The 22,198-nt window shown below is 40.2% G+C and overlaps 1 protein-coding gene and 2 non-coding genes across 5 annotated transcripts; 2 read left to right on the forward strand and 1 right to left on the reverse strand.

The window, feature by feature from the left end:
• Window positions 1-490: 490 nt before the first annotated feature.
• LOC115218851 (zinc finger protein OZF) lies at window positions 491-19,285 on the reverse strand. 3 transcript variants are annotated; one of them, XM_036509361.1, is made up of 4 exons: window positions 16,479-16,597; window positions 11,428-11,430; window positions 10,890-11,038; window positions 491-3,774 (listed from the first exon to the last, which is right to left on the reverse strand). In XM_036509361.1, exon 4 carries the CDS (start codon window positions 3,747-3,749, stop codon window positions 2,679-2,681), a length of 1,071 nt encoding a protein of 356 aa, XP_036365254.1. In that variant the 5' UTR covers window positions 3,750-3,774; window positions 10,890-11,038; window positions 11,428-11,430; window positions 16,479-16,597; the 3' UTR covers window positions 491-2,678. The 3 variants fall into 3 exon arrangements, with proteins under 3 accessions (XP_036365254.1, XP_029644659.1, XP_036365255.1); XM_029788799.2 differs by lacking the exons at window positions 11,428-11,430; window positions 16,479-16,597 and adding an exon at window positions 19,233-19,285; XM_036509362.1 differs by lacking the exons at window positions 11,428-11,430; window positions 16,479-16,597 and adding an exon at window positions 16,024-16,115.
• A 1,221-nt stretch (window positions 19,286-20,506) lies between these two features.
• On the forward strand, window positions 20,507-20,579 carry Trnak-cuu. The gene has a single exon. It is a non-coding gene; the product is annotated as a tRNA-Lys (tRNA).
• Window positions 20,580-21,354: 775 nt separating this feature from the next.
• Window positions 21,355-21,427, forward strand: Trnak-cuu. The gene has a single exon. It is a non-coding gene; the product is annotated as a tRNA-Lys (tRNA).
• The last annotated feature ends 771 nt before the right edge of the window (window positions 21,428-22,198 follow it).

Consider the following 22,198-nt stretch of genomic DNA (forward strand, 5'->3'; position numbering starts at 1 on the left):
TCTTATTTCACTTCTTATATTATTTTGTCAATTACTTAACCAATCAACTAACTGACTGTCTTATTAAGTGTTTGGTCAATCAATCAATCAATCAATCAGCAAGGCCAATCATTTCCTTGCTACTTGCAACCTCATCAACAACAAGGCTTCTCTATTGCAGGTCTACTTGACTATCCTGAGATATAAGAAAATATATTTTAATACACGAGTTCAGATCAAGAACATTGTAAACAAAATAGAAAAAACAATTATATGAAGATATATATATATTCCCATGCAAAACAGAGACAAGTACCAAGAGTTCCATGTGGCATGCTTGAATAATTGTGAAGATCACTCCACATGAAACTATTGGTTGCTTTGTTGATCCACAAACAATATATATATATATATATAAATGTGCATACATATATATATATACATACATACACATAAATGGCCAAGGTGAGCAGCTACTTGTATAGAGTTACAAAATAGAATAACTCTGGTGTTTCTTTCTTAATTTTTTTTAATGATGGTTAGATACATAGACAGATAAAGAGTGAGAGTTGGGCAGGTGTTGTAACCCTCTTGAAATGAAGCAAACAACAGTGATTATGAGCTGGGAGAAGAGGGGGGGGATATATTCATATATATATATATATTATATATTATATATATATATATATATACACACATACATATATATATATCAGGGACGTACCACCTAGGTAGGCAGTGCCTGCCTCGAATAAAATAGATCAATAGCAACATTTTCCTTTTATGGCAAAATATGCACCTAATTCAATAAAATCATGAAGGTTACTCTGATTACTATGCATAAAATGCAAAATATTTCATTTTCTTGTAGATTAGGTTGGCATAATTTGCCCTTGGTTTTCAATCTCAGCATTCAAGCTATGCATAATACTGCTGTAGTACACATGCTGCGTACACTCCTACAACACCGTTTTCTTTATGTGCTATAAAAGCAGAATTAAATCTGCCTTCAACTCAGACGCACGTCTGATTTTCTTATTTTTTGTGTTATTTTTACTACACAAAGGTCACCAACTGCCTACCCTGAGTAATTACTAACGGCACGTGCCTGATATATATATATATATATATATGTGAGACACTCCACACAACATAATAAATAAATAAAAAAAAAACATGTAAGATAGACATGAACCCTTACAATGTTTAAGGGCAAGGGAACGTTTTGGTGAAGTTGTGGTGTTGATGCCCTTGTGGAGAGCATTGGTGGTTATTAGTTTCAGTGCAGATTGAAACCATGATTGCAAGTGAGTTCACACAGAACCCAACTCCAAAGCCAAACAGTGACATCTTTGTTTAAATTCTTGTAGATTGTAATTTTGTTCAATAAATGAAGAATTAGGGGTGAGGGTTAATGACACATTATTATAAATTTCAAGTGAAGACAAACAAGATGTTGATCCATAAACAAGGACACATTGACTGAAACTGGACACAAACATTGATCACTCCTTACATAGGGAACATCATTTTCAGGGATATATTCAAATGAAATAGGAGAGGGGGGAAAAACCCGTAAGTTGCCAGTTCTTTTCTCTTTAGTTTTACAATTGAAATGTACCATTTTTTTTGTTTTCATTGATACAGGCACCAATGTCGGAGATGTGGAAATCTCTTTTCCTTGTCCAAAACAATGTCACATACAAGTATATCCATTTAATTTTCTTTTTGTCTTCGATCTGTAGCAGTCTCATATAGAAATGAACCCTGCTTCTCACATGTGCAACTATTATAAACAGTTGTACTTCCTTTACACACACACATATATATCTATCTATACATACATATATCATTTAATATACACAAAATTTTAAAAGAGCAACTAACAGTTTCATGCTGTTGAGCCACAATAATGTCCTAGATTATTGTATCTGTATGGCATGAAACTATTGGTATCTCTTTTTCAAATTCTGTGTATGTTAAATGATATTTATTTCTCACTGGATGGAATCCTTCTTTTGTTGATCCTACCTGTAATGGAACAGTAAACTATATTTATATATATGTATGTATGTGTGTATAAATATATAAAAGAATGTAAATTTATGTGTTAAGTGACCTTTCTTGTTTAAAAATATCAATGTCATTCTGATGTACCTTGGCAAGCACAGCTACCACCAATATCATACACACACACACACACACAGAGAGTCACCACTTAACATTCACTGTGCTTGCTCCTTTCTCTGCATAGCAACCGTTGTGGTATTCCAAACACATCTTGCTTTACACAAATTCCATTGTTTCCAGATGCATTTCATAGAAAGATGTCATTAAAAGACATTATTATTATTATTATTATTATTATTATTATTATTATTATTATCAGTCCTAGCAATGAAACGAATGTACTTTGAAGAAATACTGTTTATCACATTACAAGGTACTTATTAACTGCAAGCACTCATGCACCTTTTCTGTCAGTTTAGTAATTCTCTCTGTAAACACTGATGAGGTACTGCAAAGTACCACACAATAGTCAATGCTAAAGAACAACTGCCGTGCCTGTTTCTCTGTCTTAGATGCCCGCTGGGGGGGCTTCACTATTTAGAGTGGAGAGAGAGAAAGGGAGAGAGAAAGAGAGAGAGAACGAGAACATTGGAGAGTTAAATCAAATTCAAGACGAAGAGTTGTCTCCCTTATATGCTCATGTAGTGTGGCACCCCTTCGTGCTGTGGTATATCAGTGGTGTGATGTGCTTGAGATACGCTGAGGGTTGCTTGGTGGGTTTCTGAGGTTGCTGCAGCAGTGTTCTGTGGCACACAACTCAGTTTACGATCCCCGAGTTTATTGGTTCGCTGGTGTCGCTCCAGGTGATCTTTACGCGAAAAGGCAAAGCCGCAGATGTTACATTTGAACGGTCGCTCGCCCGTGTGCGTCCGTTTGTGAACCGTGAGGTGGTATTTCTGGGAGAACGACTTGGTGCACATATCACAGCAGAATATCTTCTCGTTGGTGTGGGCCTTTTTGTGTCTCTCTAGGTAGCTGTTCTCTGAGAATGCCTTCCCACAAACGTCACACTTGTAGGGAAGCAAGGCAGCATGAATTCGCTCATGCATATCTGCATCGGACCTCTCCGTGAAGGCCTTCCAGCAGGCTTTACAGTTGAATGGATTATCGTCTTGGTAGTTAGCAGGCACCTGTGGTTGGGTTTGAGGCTGTGGCGGCGGCGGTGGAGGAGGCGGTGGTGGCGGCGGCGGCTGTGGCTTTTGGTAAGTAGTGCTCTGGTTCTGGAACAGAGATTCTTCGTGCGTCTTAAAATGGCGAGTTAGATCTCCGTTCCTTCCGAAAGCACAGCCGCAAATGTTACATTTATATGGTTTGTCAACAGCAAAGGATCTTGCAGTGTTTGGGTTAGGAGTTTCATACTGGGGGGCCATCGAAGGCATGGTCCCCTGCCCATGGGTTTTCATGTGACGAGTCAGGTTACCATTTCTGGAGAAACAGAAACCACAAATGTTGCACTTAAACGGTTTCTCGCCAGTGTGAATGGTCTGGTGCTGTTTCAGGTGTGATTTATGGGAGAACGATTTTCCGCACACATCACAACCGAATGGTTTGACAGTCTGATGCGTGAGTTTATGCCTCTCCAGGTTGTCAAACCGTGAGAACCCTTTACCACAGATATCGCAGCTGTGACTCGTCTCCATGGCATGAATCACTTCAGTTAATTCGTAACCTGGAATGTTGGAGGTGATGATGTGATTCATGGCGTCGTCTCTTCTGGCACCAATGCTACAAAAGACAAACAAAAAAAACAAGCAGTTAGGATTTTGAAAACATCCAGTGTATATGTGTGTGTGGGAATGTGATGTGGTGATATATAAGTCTTTGGTTTATTGTTAGCCTCCAAATTCCCTTTAAGGGCCTTTTGATACCAACCCGGCCAAAACCGGCTCTGGCTCTGTAGTACAGATGTCTTACTTTCATAAGTTTTGAATTAAAATCTTCCACCAAACCTTAGTCACAATTTATGTTCCTAACACTAGCTTAATGATAACTAAGTTATTTTACTAAATTCTTTGTTATATTTAAAGTAATTGAAAAAAACACAGAGCATCTCAACAGAAACATGGTAACAAAAGGGTTAAAATATATAATAGAGAAACAATTCTTAACCCTTTCGTTACCAACCTGGCTGAAACCACCTCTGGCTCTGTAGTACAAATGTCTTGTTTTCCTAAGTTTTGAATGAAAATCTTCCACCAAACTTTAGTCACAATTTATGTTCTCAACACTAGCTGAATGATAACTAAGTTCTTTTACTAAATTCTTCATTATATTTAAAATTAATTGAATGTAACACAGAGCATCTCAAAATAAATACAGTAACGAAAGGGTTAAGGGCCTTTAAAATTATTGGGAAGGAAAAAGTCCCCCTCAGGCTGGAAGCCTGATCCAAATAGTTACTACAGACTGGATCCCATTAATGGCGCTGAAGGGCCAGGTGTTGGTGTTAAAAAAACAAAGCACCCGATTAAGCCTACAACTAATGCACAAAAATGGGTTCCCTGAGGGGCTCGCACAGTTTCCATCAACTAAATTTCACTTATAAAGGCTGAGATCAATCAACTCAGTGGGATTGAAACTGGAACTGTGTATCTGCCAAGTGAACTTCTTAACCACATTGCCATTTTTACGTGTGTGTATGTGCACCCAGGTACATGCATATTTGAGTTGTGTGTGTGTATGTGTGGTGGGGGTGTTAGTAGGCATTTATGAATTTTGATGTCAGTAGTTGAGAGTTGTGAAGGTGCATGGCTCAGTGGTTAGAGCATCGAGCTTACGATCATGAGGTTGTGAGTTCGAATCCTAGACCAGGCTGCGTGTTGTGTTCTTGAGCAAGACACTTTATTTCACGTTGTTCCAGTTCACTCGGCTGTAGAAATGAGTTGCGACGTCACAGGTGCCAAGCTGTATCGGCCCCTTTGTCTTTCCCTTGGATAACATCAATGGTGTGGTGAGGGGAAGCATGATATGCATGGGCAACTGCTGATCTTCCATGAAACAACCTTGCTCGGACTTGTGCCTAGGAGAGTAACTTACTAGGTGCAATCCCATGGTCAGCCATGACCGAAGGGGGTCTCAGCAAGTTGAGAGTTGTTTTTTAATACCAGGTCTGCCACAATGAAGAAGACTCGTAGTCAAAGATCTTCCAGCAACAAATATTCCAGCTACTTTTATTACAAAGACATTACTCAACATGTCTTCCCATTTTAAAAACTGCAAGGTGTAACTTGAGGGAGATTTAACTGGTATTTCTAGCAAGCTGAGTTATTCACAGTGAGGCTTCTCCATTATGAAGGGTAGAGAGGGTGACACACTGAAACAGGGTCAAACCCTACTAAGGTGGGTTTTGGAGACAGCAGAGGTAGGGTTAGATTGTTGGGTATCCTGCTGGATGTTCTGGATAATGCAGTGGAGATCATGTGTGACCACAGACATCATGAATATGATTTGGACATCAGGGTGAAAGACCAAGATTAGATCTCAACAGACCGACACATGTATTGATATGCTGATTCTATGAAGAATACCTAGTCAACCCACATCAGTTCTGAAGAACACAGAGCAGACCAAAAGTGAGTAACGATCACCTCTGGAGGTGACCCTTCCCTGTTGGCCAATAAATAAGATTGTTGGAAGGCTGAGGGGCAACTGACCGTGCACTGTCACTAGTATCTCGGGTTACCTGACAACTAAGTCAACTGATCAATATGAAGAAATCTGGGTGCCCTTACAGAACCATGATGAAAACCCTGATGGGAGACAGTGCTGCTTGGAATTGCAGATAATCCAAAGATGCAAATAATGGAACACAATTTCTGACACATCTGTCATTGTAGCCATGCTCAAGTTATGGCCAATACAGGACAATGAAAACAGCAACCACACCACTGAAGATATCAATGGTTGTAATACCCACTGTCACACAGATCCTGATGAGATAATATCCAATTAACTAATAGTTTAATATAGCAAATGGTAGCTTGGCCATATATCTGCAAATGTAAACTTCAGGATTCCAGTCCAGCCAGCAACAATACACTTAACTAGCCAAGTGAATAGTTACAGCTCTTCTAAAGTCCCTTAGTTTGCATGGGGCTACTGCCCAGACAGCTGACCTCACCCCAACCCAACTACACGTGTATTAACTAGAAGATTACATCTACCCAATTTAAGGCAACGAGCTGGCAGAACCATTAGCACGCTGGGCGAAATGTGTAGCCGTATTTCGTCTGGCATTACGTTCTGAGTTCAAATTCTGCCGAGGTCAACTTTACCTTTCATCCTTTTGGGGGTCGATAAATTAAGTACCAGTTACGCACTGGGGTCGATGTAATCGACTTAATCCATTTGTCTGTCCTTGTTTGTTGCCTCTGTGTTTAGCCCCTTGTGGGTAATATAGAAATAGATTACATCTACCCAACTGACAATGTCATGTAAATGTTTAAGACCCTCCCCCACCCCTCAAGGATCAATGTTCGGCCTCTAGTTTCATAAGCTTCAATGGATAAGATACCAATTCATTACAGGTAACAGACAATCAGGTGAGAGAGAGAGGTGGAAGCAGAGTCTGGAGTGGAAAGGTTTAAAAGTAAACTTAACATAGACGAACTTCTTAGCAAGCAACATAAAGCTCAACAATCACCTGGAAAATAATGAAACTTGATTTCCAGATAAGGTGTCAGTAGGAACTGCAGGTAAGGTGTATCTGATGTAAAGTATCATGCCACTCCGTCGGTTATGACGACAGGGGTTCCAGTTGATCCGATCATGGAACAGCCTGCTCGTGAAATTAACGTGCAAGTGGCTGAACACTCCACAGACACGTGTACCCTTAACGTAGTTCTTGGGGAGATTCAATGTGACACAGTGTGACACGGCTGGCCCTTTGAAATACAGGTACAAGGTACAACAGAAACAGGAAGAAAGAGTGAGAGAAACACCTAAAGCTCTACAAGGCTCCAGCAGGGGGTGGTAGCGAACTCTGCTGTATTCTTTAGCCACAACCTTCTCTCACTCTGAGAATCGAAACCACAACCATGAGAGCAACATCTTAACCACTCGGCCATGTACCCTCATGTCCTTATACTGGACAAAGATATGTAAAGCAGCTGATAGGCAGATGTAGCCAACCCATGCTTTTGATCAATCTATGAATATTAAAGCAACAAAAATGATGATGGTAATGATTAAAACTATAGTGGTGGACGTGTGTTAATACTTTGACTTCACATCTCACTACAGTTATATAACACACAGTTGTTACAAATATAAAATGGTAATTTAAACAATAATGCTTCATGAAATGATTTGAGAGGCTCTGCTGAAATCACCATGTTCTTCCTCACAGCAGAGAAATATCTGAAAAGACTTGCCAGACTGCCTGGTGGTCCCAGCAGACAAAATGGAAAAGGTGTTGCCCCAGAAAATGACGAGGGATATCACAGTGGCATCAGACGAGGAAAGAGCGGATGGATAACGTTGGTCAAACAGACTCTAATACATTACTGACCACAAGACGAAAGGCCAGGTTGATCCTGGACCAGACTTGAACCCAGAAACTGGGAAGATGGAATTTATAAACTGCATGGTGTTTTGTTTGCATCACAGAAAAGGGAAGAGAGATGCACAAGAGACTGATTCAGTGACGAAAGATACAATTTGACCACAATAAGACCATTAACACACACACACTGAACCTGGACTATTAGACAAGACATCAGTAAAGATGATCCACCAACTAATAAAGGACTTCTGATTTAGGTACAAGGCCAGCAATTTCTAGAGGAGGTGCTTAGGGATTACTTGATTGCTATTTTATTTTATGGACGATGATGATGATGACCCTAGGTGACCTTGGTGAGATTTTAACTGAAAACGCAAAGGGTACGAAGAAATACTGCAAAGTATTTTATCCAACTCCCAAACAATTCTGCCAATCCACCATCTTCCCCTCATTTAAGTCTGTCGTTCTTAAACCCCTCCCTTTTTTTTTTTTTACCTATGGACCCTGTTAGTTCCTATTTTGCTCTGATGGACTCTCCTAATCATTTGATGTTAAGATAATCCTATTATATTTTTATAATTGATTATTAAGAATTATATAAAAATAATTGACTATTGAAGAAGTTGCAAGAAGTAACGAAAATTTTAGAAAAGATAAGTGAGTGGAAATTGAACTGGTGAGTGTGTTAATTAATAAGGCATTAAAAGAGAATGACCCTCTCCACACACAATAAATTCTTGAAATATTTTGTGTATTGTTAGAGAATAACCAATTTATTGCCCATTAATTTTAACAAAATCTAATATGGGAGCTGAAGGGTCATGTGGACTCTGGCTGAAAACCACTGATCTAATTAACAGCAATAGTAATTAACAGAGATTTAAGGTGGTGAGCTGGCAGAATGGTTAGTCCAATGCTTAATCAGGATTTTGTCCATTTTTGTTCTGAGTTCAAATCCTGCTGAGGTTGACTTTGCTTTTCATCCTCTTGAGAGTAAAGATTATTTGCCAATCAGTCCTGGTTTAGGATGAATGTTGCTGTAATTTAACCCCAAGAGACATCATCTCCAGCTGGCTATGTGACACGATCTGTGTCCTTATATTTTCAAACAAGGGAATCTAGAACCCCCACTCAGCTCAAAACAATATTTGCGTATCACGATTTCCGGGTTATTTCCCTTCATCAGCACAGAATAATTGTTTAGCTAGAGGTGATGTTGCCAAATTCCTGTTCCAAATATATAGTTTTCAAAGTGACAACTAGTCACTGATATATAAAATAGAAAATTACTATCTGTAAATCCCACAATGAGAGATATTCAGCAACAGTACTTTGGAGTGAAGATTGTTTGCCAACATAACATGGCAGTCCTGGTTTAGGATGAATGTTGCTGTAATTTAGCCCCAGGAGACATCGTTTCCAGTGGGCTATACTACATGATCTGTGTCCTGTATCCTCTTGAGGGTCAATGAAATAAGTACCAGTTGCACACTGGGGTTGATGTGATCAACTTAACCCCTTCCTCAAAATTGTTGGCCTTGTATCAAAATTTGAAACCAATAAGCAGTGGAGGTCAGCATAGTTGGTGTTTAGCCCCAGGCCAGCCTGATTGAGAAGGCCCATGATCAAGATCATTTATACAGTCTTTGTTTAAGGTATAATGTATTAAAGACTACACTGTTCTATGTGTATCCTTCCCTTTTAACATAGTAGGGTGTGATTTGACTTCTATTTCTACCAGCTTTAGAAACCATGTAAAGATTCTCCCAAAAGAATTGGTAGAATAAAAGTCTTATAGTATTTGGTCCTTGTCCTTCAGTGCTTTTAATGGGAACCCATATCTCTCATCATCTCAAGGGGTTAGTAAAACAACCTTAATAAGTATTTGCTATGCTCCAAGGACTTTATGGGTTTCATAGAAGTGAATGAGAGATAAATCAGTGTTTAGGGGACAACAGGACACACGTCTACCATAGACAACATTCTTCGTTTGATAATTATTTCCCCATGACAGTTAAGAGAGGTCAAGTGGAAAACAGCACCCTAGCTACAGATTTGATCTCATGACCTACGGGCAGCCAGTCCATTCCTTTATCCACTTAGCTGTCCCACCTCTACCAGTAAAATATGAGGGTAAATTTAATGGATATACCTTATAAGTTTGTGGTTTTGTGCTAACGACAGGTTTCAACATATGCAATCACTAAAACAGGTGAATGCATACATGCAAAGGGAATTTTTAATCAAGAGCATAATGCATAAGAATAATGCCATACTTCCCTGGGCATGGACACATTGAAACTCCGACATCTGGCAGCTGACTTGGCGGACACCCATAAAATTATTAACCATTTTGGCCCCCGTGTCGGTGGCACGTAAAAGCACCATCCGTTCGTGTTCGTTGCCAGCCTCGCCTGGCCCCGTGCCGGTGACACGTAAAAGCACCGTCCGTTCGTGGCCGTTTGCCAGCTCTGTCTGGCAACCGTGTCGGTGGCACGTAAAAGCACCATCCATTCGCGTCTGTTGCCAGCCTCGGCTGGCCCCCGTGCCGGTGACACGTAAAAGCACCGTCCGTTCGTGGCCGTTTGCCAGCTCTGTCTGGCCCCGTGTCGGTGGCACGTAAAAGCACCATCCATTCGCGTCCGTTGCCAGCCTCGGCTGGCCCCTGTGCCGGTGACACGTAAAAGCACCGTCCGTTCGTGGCCGTTTGCCAGCATCGCCTGGACCCGGGCCGGTGACACCTAAAAGCACCATCCGTTCGTGGCCGTTCGCCACCTGTGCAGGTGGCACGTAAAAAACACCCACTACACTCGCGGAGTGGTTGGCGTTAGGAAGGGCATCCAGCCGTAGAAACACTGCCAGATCTGACTGGGTCTGACGAAGCCTTCCAGCTTCACAGACCCCAGTTGACCCGTCCAATCCATGCTAGCATGGAAAGCGGACGCTAAATGATGATGATGAACTCTGAGCACCTTTTCAAACTCCATCTGTCTAACACCCGTGGACATGTTTACAAAGTCAGAAAACAGCACAGCTCCTGTGACTTTCGGAAACATTTTTTCACGCTAAGAGTTGCTGAAGCATGGAACAAACTGCCGGCATCAGTTGTTAGTTGTCGGAGCACTGCATCCTTCAAAACTTCCATGCTTCCTGAGATTTGCCAACACTACACCTGATTTTCTCCCCTCCATACACACTATTCACTTCCCAGACATTTGTACATTACTGCATATGCTTTATATGCACTTTTGACAAGTTGTGGTGCACCTGAGCACTGTATACAATAATTTCATTATCATTATATTATATAAAAGAAAATAAATAAAATGATTCTCACCTTGAATTCTGCTTATGTTAAAACTGTTGCTTCTCAGGGAGAGAAGCCATAGATATGAAAATGGTTCAGATTGGAGATTGTGCAAGAGCAGACAACACAATTTCTGGACAAGGAATATCGAAATGGCCACTTTAGGACACAACAACAACCTATAAATAAAATTGAAAAGAAAAATATTGGAACAAATATGTTTACAATGCTTTTCCATTTCATTAAACAAAAAACACACCACATATGGCAGCTTGTGAAGAGGGTCACAAAAAACTGACCCAGAAAACCAGCCAATGTTTATAAATACAAGACCAGGGTTTAAGGTACTGGCAAACAATGTTCAAGAAAGGGTCTGTGGAAATTAAGGTGGATGGTGGGGTGTCTTACAAGTTGTCAAATATTCATTCATTTTGTGGATTAATTCAATTGTCAAATGTTGTGTAAATTACCAATAATTAATTAATAATTAGTCTTCTTGACTGAAGGGAGAAATAAATATTTCAACAGGGAATTGGGGAGAATAGACATTTACCAGAGTTGTCTTCACACACTTCAACTCTGGCTCTGTGGATCCCTGATCAAACCTGTTCCAGGCATGACCAACACATCATTTATTTGGACATAATACACCTAGAGCTAATGATGGTGCAGTCCTCAAGTCAGTCCTGATTTAGTAGACTTTATGAAGACAGACAGTCCAGGCTCGATCATCCAACCTAACATACCCTATACAGACACAGTATACCAAGGACAACACATCATCCAATGTTTTGCTGTTTAACCACAGGTCAATCAGAAAACAGGAAACCTATGATGGAAAATACTCCAGCTATGAACACATCAATTTTTTTTGCCTGACTTCTAACTTTGTCATAGGTGATATAGCTTGAGACAGATTTGGCTGATATTTCTAGCAACCTATGCAACCACAACATAAAGAGTTTCTTACTGGTTGACCTCGACTTATTACTGGTATCAATGAAATAAGACAACTTCAAGCAGGTCATATCATGAGTGCTAATCTTTTTAATTCTGTTCTACTTCGTGTGACTTCGTGGCTCGGATATTTGGCTCACAACCAAGAGGCTGTGAGTTCGATTCCCAACAATGCCTTGTGTCCTTGATCAAGCTACTCCACTGCTCCAGTCCACTCAGCTGGCAAAAATGAGTTGTACCTGGATTTCAAAAGGTCAGCCTTGTTGCATTCGGTGTCACACTGAATCTCCCCGAGAACTACATTAAAGGAATGCATGTCTGTGGAGTACTTAGCCACTTGTATGTTTATTTCATGAGCAGACCATTCCGTTGATCAGACAAACTGGAATACTCGTTGTCATGACCGACAGAGTGCCAGACGTCCTGCATACAAATTTTTTTGAAACAAAGTTAATACATATAGGCGCAGGAGTGGCTGTGTGGAAAGTAGCTTGCTTACCAACCACATGATTCCGGGTTCAGTCCCACTGCGTGGCATCTTGGGCAAGTGTCTTCTACTATAGCCTCGGGCCGACCAAAGCTTTGTGAGTGGATTTGGTGGACGGAAACTGAAAGAAGCCCGTTGTATGTATATATATATATATATATATATATGTGTATGTGTGTGTTGTGTGTGTGTGTCTGTACCCCCAACATCACTTGAAAACCGATGCTGGTGTGTTTACGTCCCCGTAACTTAGCGGTTCAGCAAAAGAGGCCGATAGAATAAGTACTAGGCTTACAAAGAATAAGTCCTGGGGTCGATATGCTCGACTAAAGGCAGTGCTCCAGCATGGCCGCAATCAAATGACTGAAACAAGTAAAAGAATAAAAGAAAAGAATACATACACATTTAGTGTAACATGCATACTTGCACATATCTACTCTGTGCAAGCATAATATGTATATCTGTCTGTCTGTCTATGTCTATATCCAGACAGACGTATCTCACACATTTGCTGAATCATCAAAACTCAAGATGGTGCACCCATAAACACGTGCAATCAATTTCTGACAAGCCTGCCAACTCTTTAATTACAAGTTCCATATTTAGCTGTGTCCACTCACTGTCTCTGTTACTGCTACTACAACAGGTCTTGACCTTTTCCAGAGAAGCGGTGTGATACTGAATATCTAACTGAATAAGTGGAATTAATTAATTTTGCATGCGTTTATTGCTTAACATAACTGTGAATCTTTCACTCTTCCTTACACATGGGTGTGTGTGTTTTACATATATGCACCCTTTTGTAATTGCAACACATATACATATGCTGGTACCTCATACAAAAGAACTGGTGCCGGGGCCACATAAAAAGCACCCAGTACACTCTAAAGTGGCTGGCATTAGGAAGGACATCAAGTTGTAGAAACCTTGCCAAAACAAACTATGGAAAATGTCAAATTGTTCAACCAATGCCAGCATGAAAAAGCAGATGTTAAATGATGATAATGATATATACACACATCCATGGCTGTGTGGTTTTGAAGTTTGCAATGATATTCAAGATTTGAATATCAGAGGTGACTGATGGCTTTGCCCACAAACAGAACTTAATAACAACTGCTATCTAAATCAGACACAAACAACCAGCGCCAATCAGGTGGCACTGGCAACAGCCACAACTACGATTTCACTTGACTCAACAGGTCTTCTCAAGCACAGCATACTGCCCGACAATTGAAAGGTACTTTTAAACAAACCGGTTATGTGACAGTGGCATTGGCTATGGTCACGATCTCACTTGGCTTGCTGAGTCTTCTCAAGCACAGCATATCACCAAAGGTCTCGGTCACTTGTCATTGCCTCTGCAAGGCCCAACATTTGAAGGTCGTGCTTCACCACCTCCTCCTATGTCTTCCTGGGTCTACCTCTTCCACAGGCTCCCTCCACTGTTAGGGTGTGACATTTCTTCACACAGTTGCACTCATCCATATGCAACCCATGACCATACCAGTGCAGTCATCTCTCTTGCACATCACATCTGATGCATCTTATGTCCAACTTTTCTCTCAGGGCGCTTACACTCTGTCATGTTTGCATTCTGACATAACACATCCAGTAGAGCATACTAGCTTCATTTCTTTCAAGCCTACACATGTCCTCAGCAGTCACGGCCCATGCTTCACTACCATGTAGCATGGCTGTTTGCACACATGCATCATGCAGTCTACCTTTCACTCTTTGTTATCAACAGAGGTAGGAGCTCTCTGAACTTTGCCCAGACTGCTACTGACTTGGTCACCTAGGTAACGGAAGCTATCAACTACTAGTTCTTCCCTCTGGGAATCTGTTTTCTGCACATCTTCGGTGTTTGTTGCCCCTGTGCATCTGACAAACACAAAAACTATCTTCCCAGTTAATTTTCCTTTGATATTGCTGCACCTCTTGTGTCCACAGCCTACACTGGGTACATCTTATGCAGTTTCTACATACACCTTTTCTACAGATCGAGCAGGACCATCTACTTGAAGGGATTTGTGATTTGTTTGCCTTCCTCTCTCTCTCTATATATATATAGTAGGCATATATGGGTGGGAACTGGCAAATCCAAGAACAGATCTAACATTTCCTTTGTGTATCATAAAAGGTGACTAAAAGAGGTTGAGGTAGGATTTGCAAAACTCTTAGCAGCACTGATTACTCAAAACAGACCCATGGGTCGGGGGGGGGGGGGTGTCACCTGAGTGATGCGAGGTGCAATCCACCAGTAGTAGGGAATCACAATAAATGGTAGATGCAGTGAAGCACTGTTACAGTGTATGGCCCCATACTTCTACAAATGAAGCAAGCACAGCTAGACAGATAAGGAGGATGAGACATTTGCATCCCATCAATATGGTTTCATAGAAAATCTGCCTCAATGAAATCCATTTTATCCATGTAAGCACAGAACAAAGTGCCCAGTACCCTCTGTAAAGTGGTTGGTGTTAGGAAGGGCACCCAGTCATAGAAACCCTACCGGAACTGGCACCTGTCAAACTGTCCAACACATGGTAGCATGGAAAACAGACATTAAATAATGTTGATGATGCATGTGGTTATATATATATATATATGACAGATATGTACATGGGTGTATATATGACAGACATATATATATATACACTCACTAGGTCTCCACAGCCAGCTTGAGTTGCCAGTCCATGATCCACTGCTGCATTGTGTCCAGGTTTGATTGCAATAGAGATCTATAGTGTACAGGATCTGACCTCTTTATTTCGAGGTACAGCTTGATGTCATCTGCATATTTCAGCACTGTGGCATTCTTTAAGTTGGCATCTATGTCATTAACATATGCAACAAATAAAAGGGGGCCAAGAACAGATCCCTGTGGTACACCAGATGTCATCTCATAGGGTGAAGAGTGCTGTCCTAGAACTGTGACAACCTCTTTTGGGCCGATAATGAAGGACTTCAACCAGTTATAGAGATCGTCTCTTTTGCCCAACGCAGAGAGTTTCACCATAAGTCTTTTGTATGGCACAGAGTTAAAAGCCTTAGCAAAGTCCAGGTAAACAACATCCACCCAAGAGCCGCCATCAGTGATTCGGGTAATGTCCTCAAGAAACTCGATGAGTTGATTACAGCAGCTGGAGTTAGGAATAAATCAAAATTGTGACGGCTGGATGAGGCTGTGAGACTTCTAAAAGTTCCAGAGGGTTTCTCTGACACAGGATTTAATCAGTTTGGCGATGCAGCTAGTAAAACTGATGGGGCAATAGTTGGCAGGCGATGTGTGATCACCTTTTTTGAACAGAAGGATAACACAGGCAGTTTTCCACTGCTCTGGAATAACACCATTGTCAAGACAGAATTGAAAGAATAGTGAAAGTTGGTTTAGAAGAAAGTACCCACCACATTTGAGTAGTTATGTAACACCATTGAGACCAGGAGAGACATAGTTACGTTTATTCTTCAGGTGGCGTTGTAGCATTGCTGGTGTAAAAGTAGTTATAGAGTCCGGTGTCAGAGGTGATGGAGATGGAACATTTTGATCTTCGACAGTAAAGAATCCTGCATAGCATTTGAATCACAGGAAAGTTAACCGAGAAAGTAATGTTTCTGTGTTGAAAGATGTGCAAGGGCAATAATCACTAAGGACACACAATAGATTTCCTCAAATGCCCAGGAAGCCCCATAGAAGTAGTGGATAGTCTCTGTTACTTAAGTGATCTAATTAGCAGCAGAGAAGGCTGTTCTGAAAGTACAGGTGTTAGAATATCAATGTCATGGAATGCCAAAGCTGACATTGGGATCTGACGCAGCTATGTGGATCTTAAGGTCTTGTCAAACCGTGTAACCCATGGCAGCATGGAAAACGGACGTGTGATGGTAATGTACATAGAAACACGTGTTCTGATGCATAAATATAAAGACACGTGAATGTATCTCCAGTCACAGCCTGGTTCGTTCCACACACACACACACAACACATACATACATATATCCACATAACCTAAACACACACACACATCCATAAATAACGCGCACGCACACATGCAAAACACATTCAAAGCAAGCAAGAAACTCCACACACATTTCATAAGGAAGGAACGCACACACACACACACACATTTCATAAAGGGACGCACACAGTAAATCCAAGGAAATTCTCTTACACAGACTTTGAAGGATCAGCTCTTACATGGTGAGATACAACGTGATGTAGTGACGTTCATACCTTTCCAGAAGAACATTAGTAAAGCAAACGAGTCAGGTCCAGTCATACACGAATTCTAAAAGAGGTAAGAATTTAGGAATGTAGCAGTTTAAACACAACAAAACTGGGTCTAATAACGCCTCTGCTTTCTTTCGATTGTCCTTATGTGAGCATTCTTTCTGTATGCTGTCTATGAGATTTGAACCTGATGTCTGGGCGTTACTTACGAGGAATCGCATCAATATTTAACGTCTCTAACCTGAAGTCTTGGAGTTTTCTATTTTTTTAAGTAGACACACGGATATTATGGTGCACCTGAGCACTGTATACAATAATTTCATTATTATTATATTATCCAGTAATGCTACTCTAAAGGCAGCTGGATTCGAAACAGAAGCCCGCTAATTGCCGATCAGGCGGGTTTACCGTCGACCTAGTCAGTCAAACTTCCGCTATCAGCTAACAACAATAACAGAGAGTCAAAGGCGGGCCAGACTATAAGATAAGTAGGCAAATCACTGCTTTCAACCAGCTCAGCCATGGAGATAATTAGTAACAATGATACGTAATGACTTCTAAATCAAGTACACAACCTCCTTCAGCACCCATTGCACGAATGGTACTTAAATAATACCGACCCCGGAAGAAATATAAAGTACATAAGGCTACACGTTGTGCAGTTTTTTTCCGTTATATTTCCATTTATATTTAGGGAGCATCAGAGGAATGTAAATTCCCGCCCCCACTTCTCGGACTTGTACGGTATTTTATCGCTCACCGAAGGAAGAAAGGTAAAATCGACCTTGGTGGGATCCGAACTCGGATTGCTAAAGATAAACTAAGAAATAAAACCACTTACAAAGAAATTCTGAAAAAATTATGTGGTGCCCCAGCATGGCCGCGGCCTTCGGGCTAAAACATTTTAAAGGAGTGGCTGTGTGGTAAATAACTTGCTTAACAACCACATGGTCCTGGGTTCAGTCCCACTGCGTGGCACCTTGGGCAAGTGTCCTCTACTATAGCCTCGGGCCGACCAAAGCCTTGTGATTGGATTTGGTAGACGGAAACTGAAAGAAGCCCGTCGTGTGTATGTGTTTGTGGCTCTGTGTTTGTCCCCCCACAACATCGCTTGACAACCGATGCTGGTGTGTTTACGTCCCCGTAACTTAGCGGTTCGGCAAAAGAAACCGATAGAATAAGTACTAGGCTTACAAAGAATAAGTCCTGGGGTCGATTTGCTCGACTAAAGGCAGTGCTCCAGCATGGCCACAGTCAAATGACTGAAACAAGTAAAAGAGAGAGAGAGAGTGTATATATATATATATATCAGACACATAGTTCGATCACGATAAACTACAAAGTGAAATTAATAAGAAAGGTGAGAACCAAAGATATGGTATAAGAGTTCGTGTGACTGCGAAGGGAGTTCTATCGGCAGTTGGGGGACAATAAGTGATCGATGACATTGGTGAGGACCCAATGTAATGATCCAAACGTCAGCAAATAAAAGGGGGAAATATGGGAGAAGTGGAAAGGTTTGGGGAGCGGAAGGAAATAGTTTTTAATCTGTGGAAATATTTGAATAAGAGTCTAGTAGTGAGTCTGTATCCTGGTTTGGATTAAATGAAATGATCGTTAATGTGTAATTAATATATCCGCAAATATTCATAATATAATAACAACAGCTACTGAACACATAAACCTACTATACACATATATAACTCTATCAATGTATCTCTCTCTCTCTCTCTCTATATATATATATATATATACACAGGGTGTCCCAAAAAATGTATATACATAGTGGTTCGGCAAAAGAGAACGATAGAATAAGTACTAGGCTTACAAAGAATAACAAATTTACAATTATTTAAGGTGTGTATACATTTTTTTGGGACACCCTGTATATATATATATATATATATATATATATATATATATATATATATATATATATATATATATATGTATGTATGTGTATATGTGTAATTCTATATTTATACGTCTGTATATATAATAATAGAGATACTTTTTTTTTAAAAAAAACAACATTTATTTCAAACTTTACAATTGGGCAGCCAAAGAAGAGACATTCGCTAATTGAGGCGAATTTATTAATTAGATCATACCCCCCCCACCACCGCCAGTCCGCCCCATTATTGCAGATAGCAAGTTCGAAACTTATGAAAGGGTTTAAAAAAGGGGATAACAAAGTGAAGGTAGGGGAAAACCGATGTCAGTTCCCTTTGATGCTGGGTGAAGCATATTTTTGGCGGATAGTTTTAACGGTAAAAACCAGGGGGAAGGGGACTAGCTTAACACAACTCCATGTATATATGTATATATATATGTGATTTTACAGGGAATATGCATGTATTTCCAAGCTGTGTGATATATAAACTAAAAAAAATATGTATGTGTGTGTGTGTGGCTGATGTTAGGATAATTTTGTGAAGTGGAGCGAATCGGTTGTTTCGAAGTGTTGGCGGTGGAACGAGTTTGAAATAAGAGGAGGGAAATAGCTGTTATTTAATGAACATCTGTGAAGTGGTTGGCCACGGGCATCGAATTAAACAGAAAGACCAGCAGTTTTTTGTTTTTAAATCTTAGGTCGAGAAATTTACAAAGAGAGGAGGAAGAGAAGAGATCAGAGAAAGACAGAAACGTGCTTTGGCTACTAATAACAAATAAGAAATAGACATTTATCACTTACCTTGTCCTTGTTAGATCTACAGCTATATATATATATATATATATATATATATATATATATATATATATATATAATATATATATATATATGTATATATACAGAGGAGAGAGGGATATGTATATAGTGAGCAGTTTCTTGGGTGTTTTTCCTCTAAATGGTTGACATGAAGACTGGTGTTTTTAGTATGAAATGTGTTTGGAAAGAGTGTAGTTTGATTGTTCTCTGGTCGTTGGTGCGTGTGTGTATTTGTGTGTGTGTTTGTGTGTGTATAGAGTGAGGTAGGTGGAAGGAAGGTGCCGAGTGTGCAGATAAGTAAGAAGTGTGTTGAGAGTTTGATGGCGGAGCTGGAGGTAGGAGGGGGGGGTTTGGGGGAGGAGAGAGAGAGGGAAGAGGAAGTCACACGTTGAGTGGATGTAAACACTACAAGGGAGATAATCGGGAGACGTTGGACTCGTAATGGAAGAGAGGGAGGAGGAGGGGAGGGAGCGGGAGGGGGGCGGTGTTGTTTGCAAAACGTGGAATGGAGATGTAGAAACCAGGTTGAACGAAATGGAAAAAAAGGATTGACACAAAAAAGGAACAACGACTTAAAGGGATCGAGTTATTAACTAAAATGATATAAAAAGGAAGGACTGATTGAAAAATTCAGTCCCTAAAATGCCATGGTCGGCACGATTAGAATACTTTTTTGTTTTTTTAATCAAGAGACTGTTCGATTACGTGTGACCTACAAGAAGTCGATTCCTACCTACTGTAGTCGGGGAAAAAAGGTGGAATTGTCTCTTGCAACAAATAAAAATTTTGTGACACATTTTGTAAGGGAATTATCAATGTAATTTTGATCCGATTTCATTGACTATTAAATGTTCTACTTTTTTTGTAGTCGAATACTACTTATACGTTTATGTAACATAAAAATTCGCTGACGATATATATTTTTTTTTACAATTGGCTCATTTTAATCCAGCTTTAAAACACCTAATCAATTTATAACCTGGATTAGTTAATAGACATTATAGATTGGTAGATTTTAGATGAGATTAAATGGATCTCTTTACACTAGGTAATAATACTGTTGTGGAAATACACGAAAGTCACGATTTCCTACCATACATATATATATACGCACATATTTATATACATACACATCTATACATTAATAGCGCAAAAGCAAGACAGATAAAACGGAAGTGACCCTGAAAGAAAAAAACTACAAAACTGAAATGCCCTGAATTAGTAATTACTAGATTATAAGATAAACGGTGCTCATAGCAGCCCGGCTAGCTCAGTCGGTAGAGCACGAGACTCTTAATCTCGGGGTCGTGGGTTCGAGCCCCACGTTGGGCGCATGTTTTTTTTTCCTTTTTTTAGTTTTTTTAGTTTAGTAATGATCTTGTATAAGTAATAATTTAATGCGTAATCATACTGAAGAGAAATTAGAGCTTTTTAAAGAGAGAGAGCACTGGTATATATTTCAAAGGTCCTGGTCGTTGTGAAAGGCACATCTAGACTTGAACTCACAATGGGATTAAACTTTCTGAAATGAATACTGCAACACCTCTTGACTCAAACAGAACATGAATGTTGTTTCATTGGCATATTTGTCATGAAATCCTCTGCAAAATGTGTTTCATGAAATTTTTAAAATAATTAAGAATTTGGAGGGACTTTGTTAGATGCCAGCTTTGCAATTACTATTAATCTGGTAGTCGATAAATTAGGTACCAGTTGAGTACTGAGGGTTGATGTAATCGACTACCCTCCACCACCCACCAATTTCAGACTTTGTGCCTATAGTAGAAAGGTTTCAGAAATGTATTATTAGTTTTTTTTTCAGACTTAATCTATTTTTGTAAATGAAGGTAAAAACTAGTGATAGCAAATGACTTTTTTTTTCGTGACAGTCCCACGAGGTGTCTAACCTTCTGTCAGTTAAGCCAGACTATTGATCCTGGTGTGGTTTCGATAATCATAAGGGACTTTACACTATCCACGGGGCACTGCTGTCATTTCGTCATCGACATTCATAGCTTCACCGATCCATTAGTCCCGTCATCGTCGCCACAATAACTGTCAAAGTCAAACAGCTAAAATAGAGACACAAGAATGCATCTCGGCAGGAGCCCGGCTAGCTCAGTCGGTAGAGCACGAGACTCTTAATCTCGGGGTCGTGGGTTCGAGCCCCACGTTGGGCGCAATATGTTTTTGTTAGCCTTTATGAAAGTTTAGCTAGAATTAGCAATTTTACGAAACTGTTGAGAATATTTGGAACGACTTCTATGATGATTCTGTGGTTCCGCGGGAGAAAAATTCAGGTACTTTTTTTATTTTTAAATGTAAGTTGGGTATTTAGAGGTGCTCGTATAAGTATTAAAGATTTTATATTTTAGCGGAAGACTTTTGAGAAATTTCAGCGAAGTGAGACGAACTGGGTTAACCTTTAGTTTAACGTCTCTAGCAGTTTCACCTCTTGCTATGTTTTATCATTATCAACATCATTACTATTTAAACCCCTCCCCCACTCACTGCCCCCCCCCCCCGCCTCTGAGCCAGAATATGGGTTCGGTGAACTTGAGATATATTAACAAAAGTACATTCTTTGCTCGCTCCATTATTCTCAGTTGTGTCTTCGCTATTTCCGCCATCATCAACACCGCGTAAGTCTGCAGTCAGCCCCTGACATATTTCCCTGGGACTAGACACCAGTGAGTGAGTGGGAGGGAAAGAGAGGAGAGGAGAAGAGAGGAGAGAGAGAGAGAGAAAGACAGACAGACAAGAAAAAGAGGGATAGTTTTAACGTGCCTGTCCGAGTTGCTAGAAATAGCAGCGAAATTTCCTTCAAATCACACCTGTTTTAATTATGAAAAGATGCATTGCATAACGTAATCGCACATACACCTAAAAGGATTTGACTGTCATGGCAGGAATGGCTTCGATGGTAAATCTGCATCATATTAGGATTAACC

This window comes from Octopus sinensis, linkage group LG14, assembly GCF_006345805.1.
Source record: "Octopus sinensis linkage group LG14, ASM634580v1, whole genome shotgun sequence".
In the NCBI taxonomy this organism is placed as follows: Eukaryota; Metazoa; Mollusca; class Cephalopoda; order Octopoda; family Octopodidae; genus Octopus; species Octopus sinensis.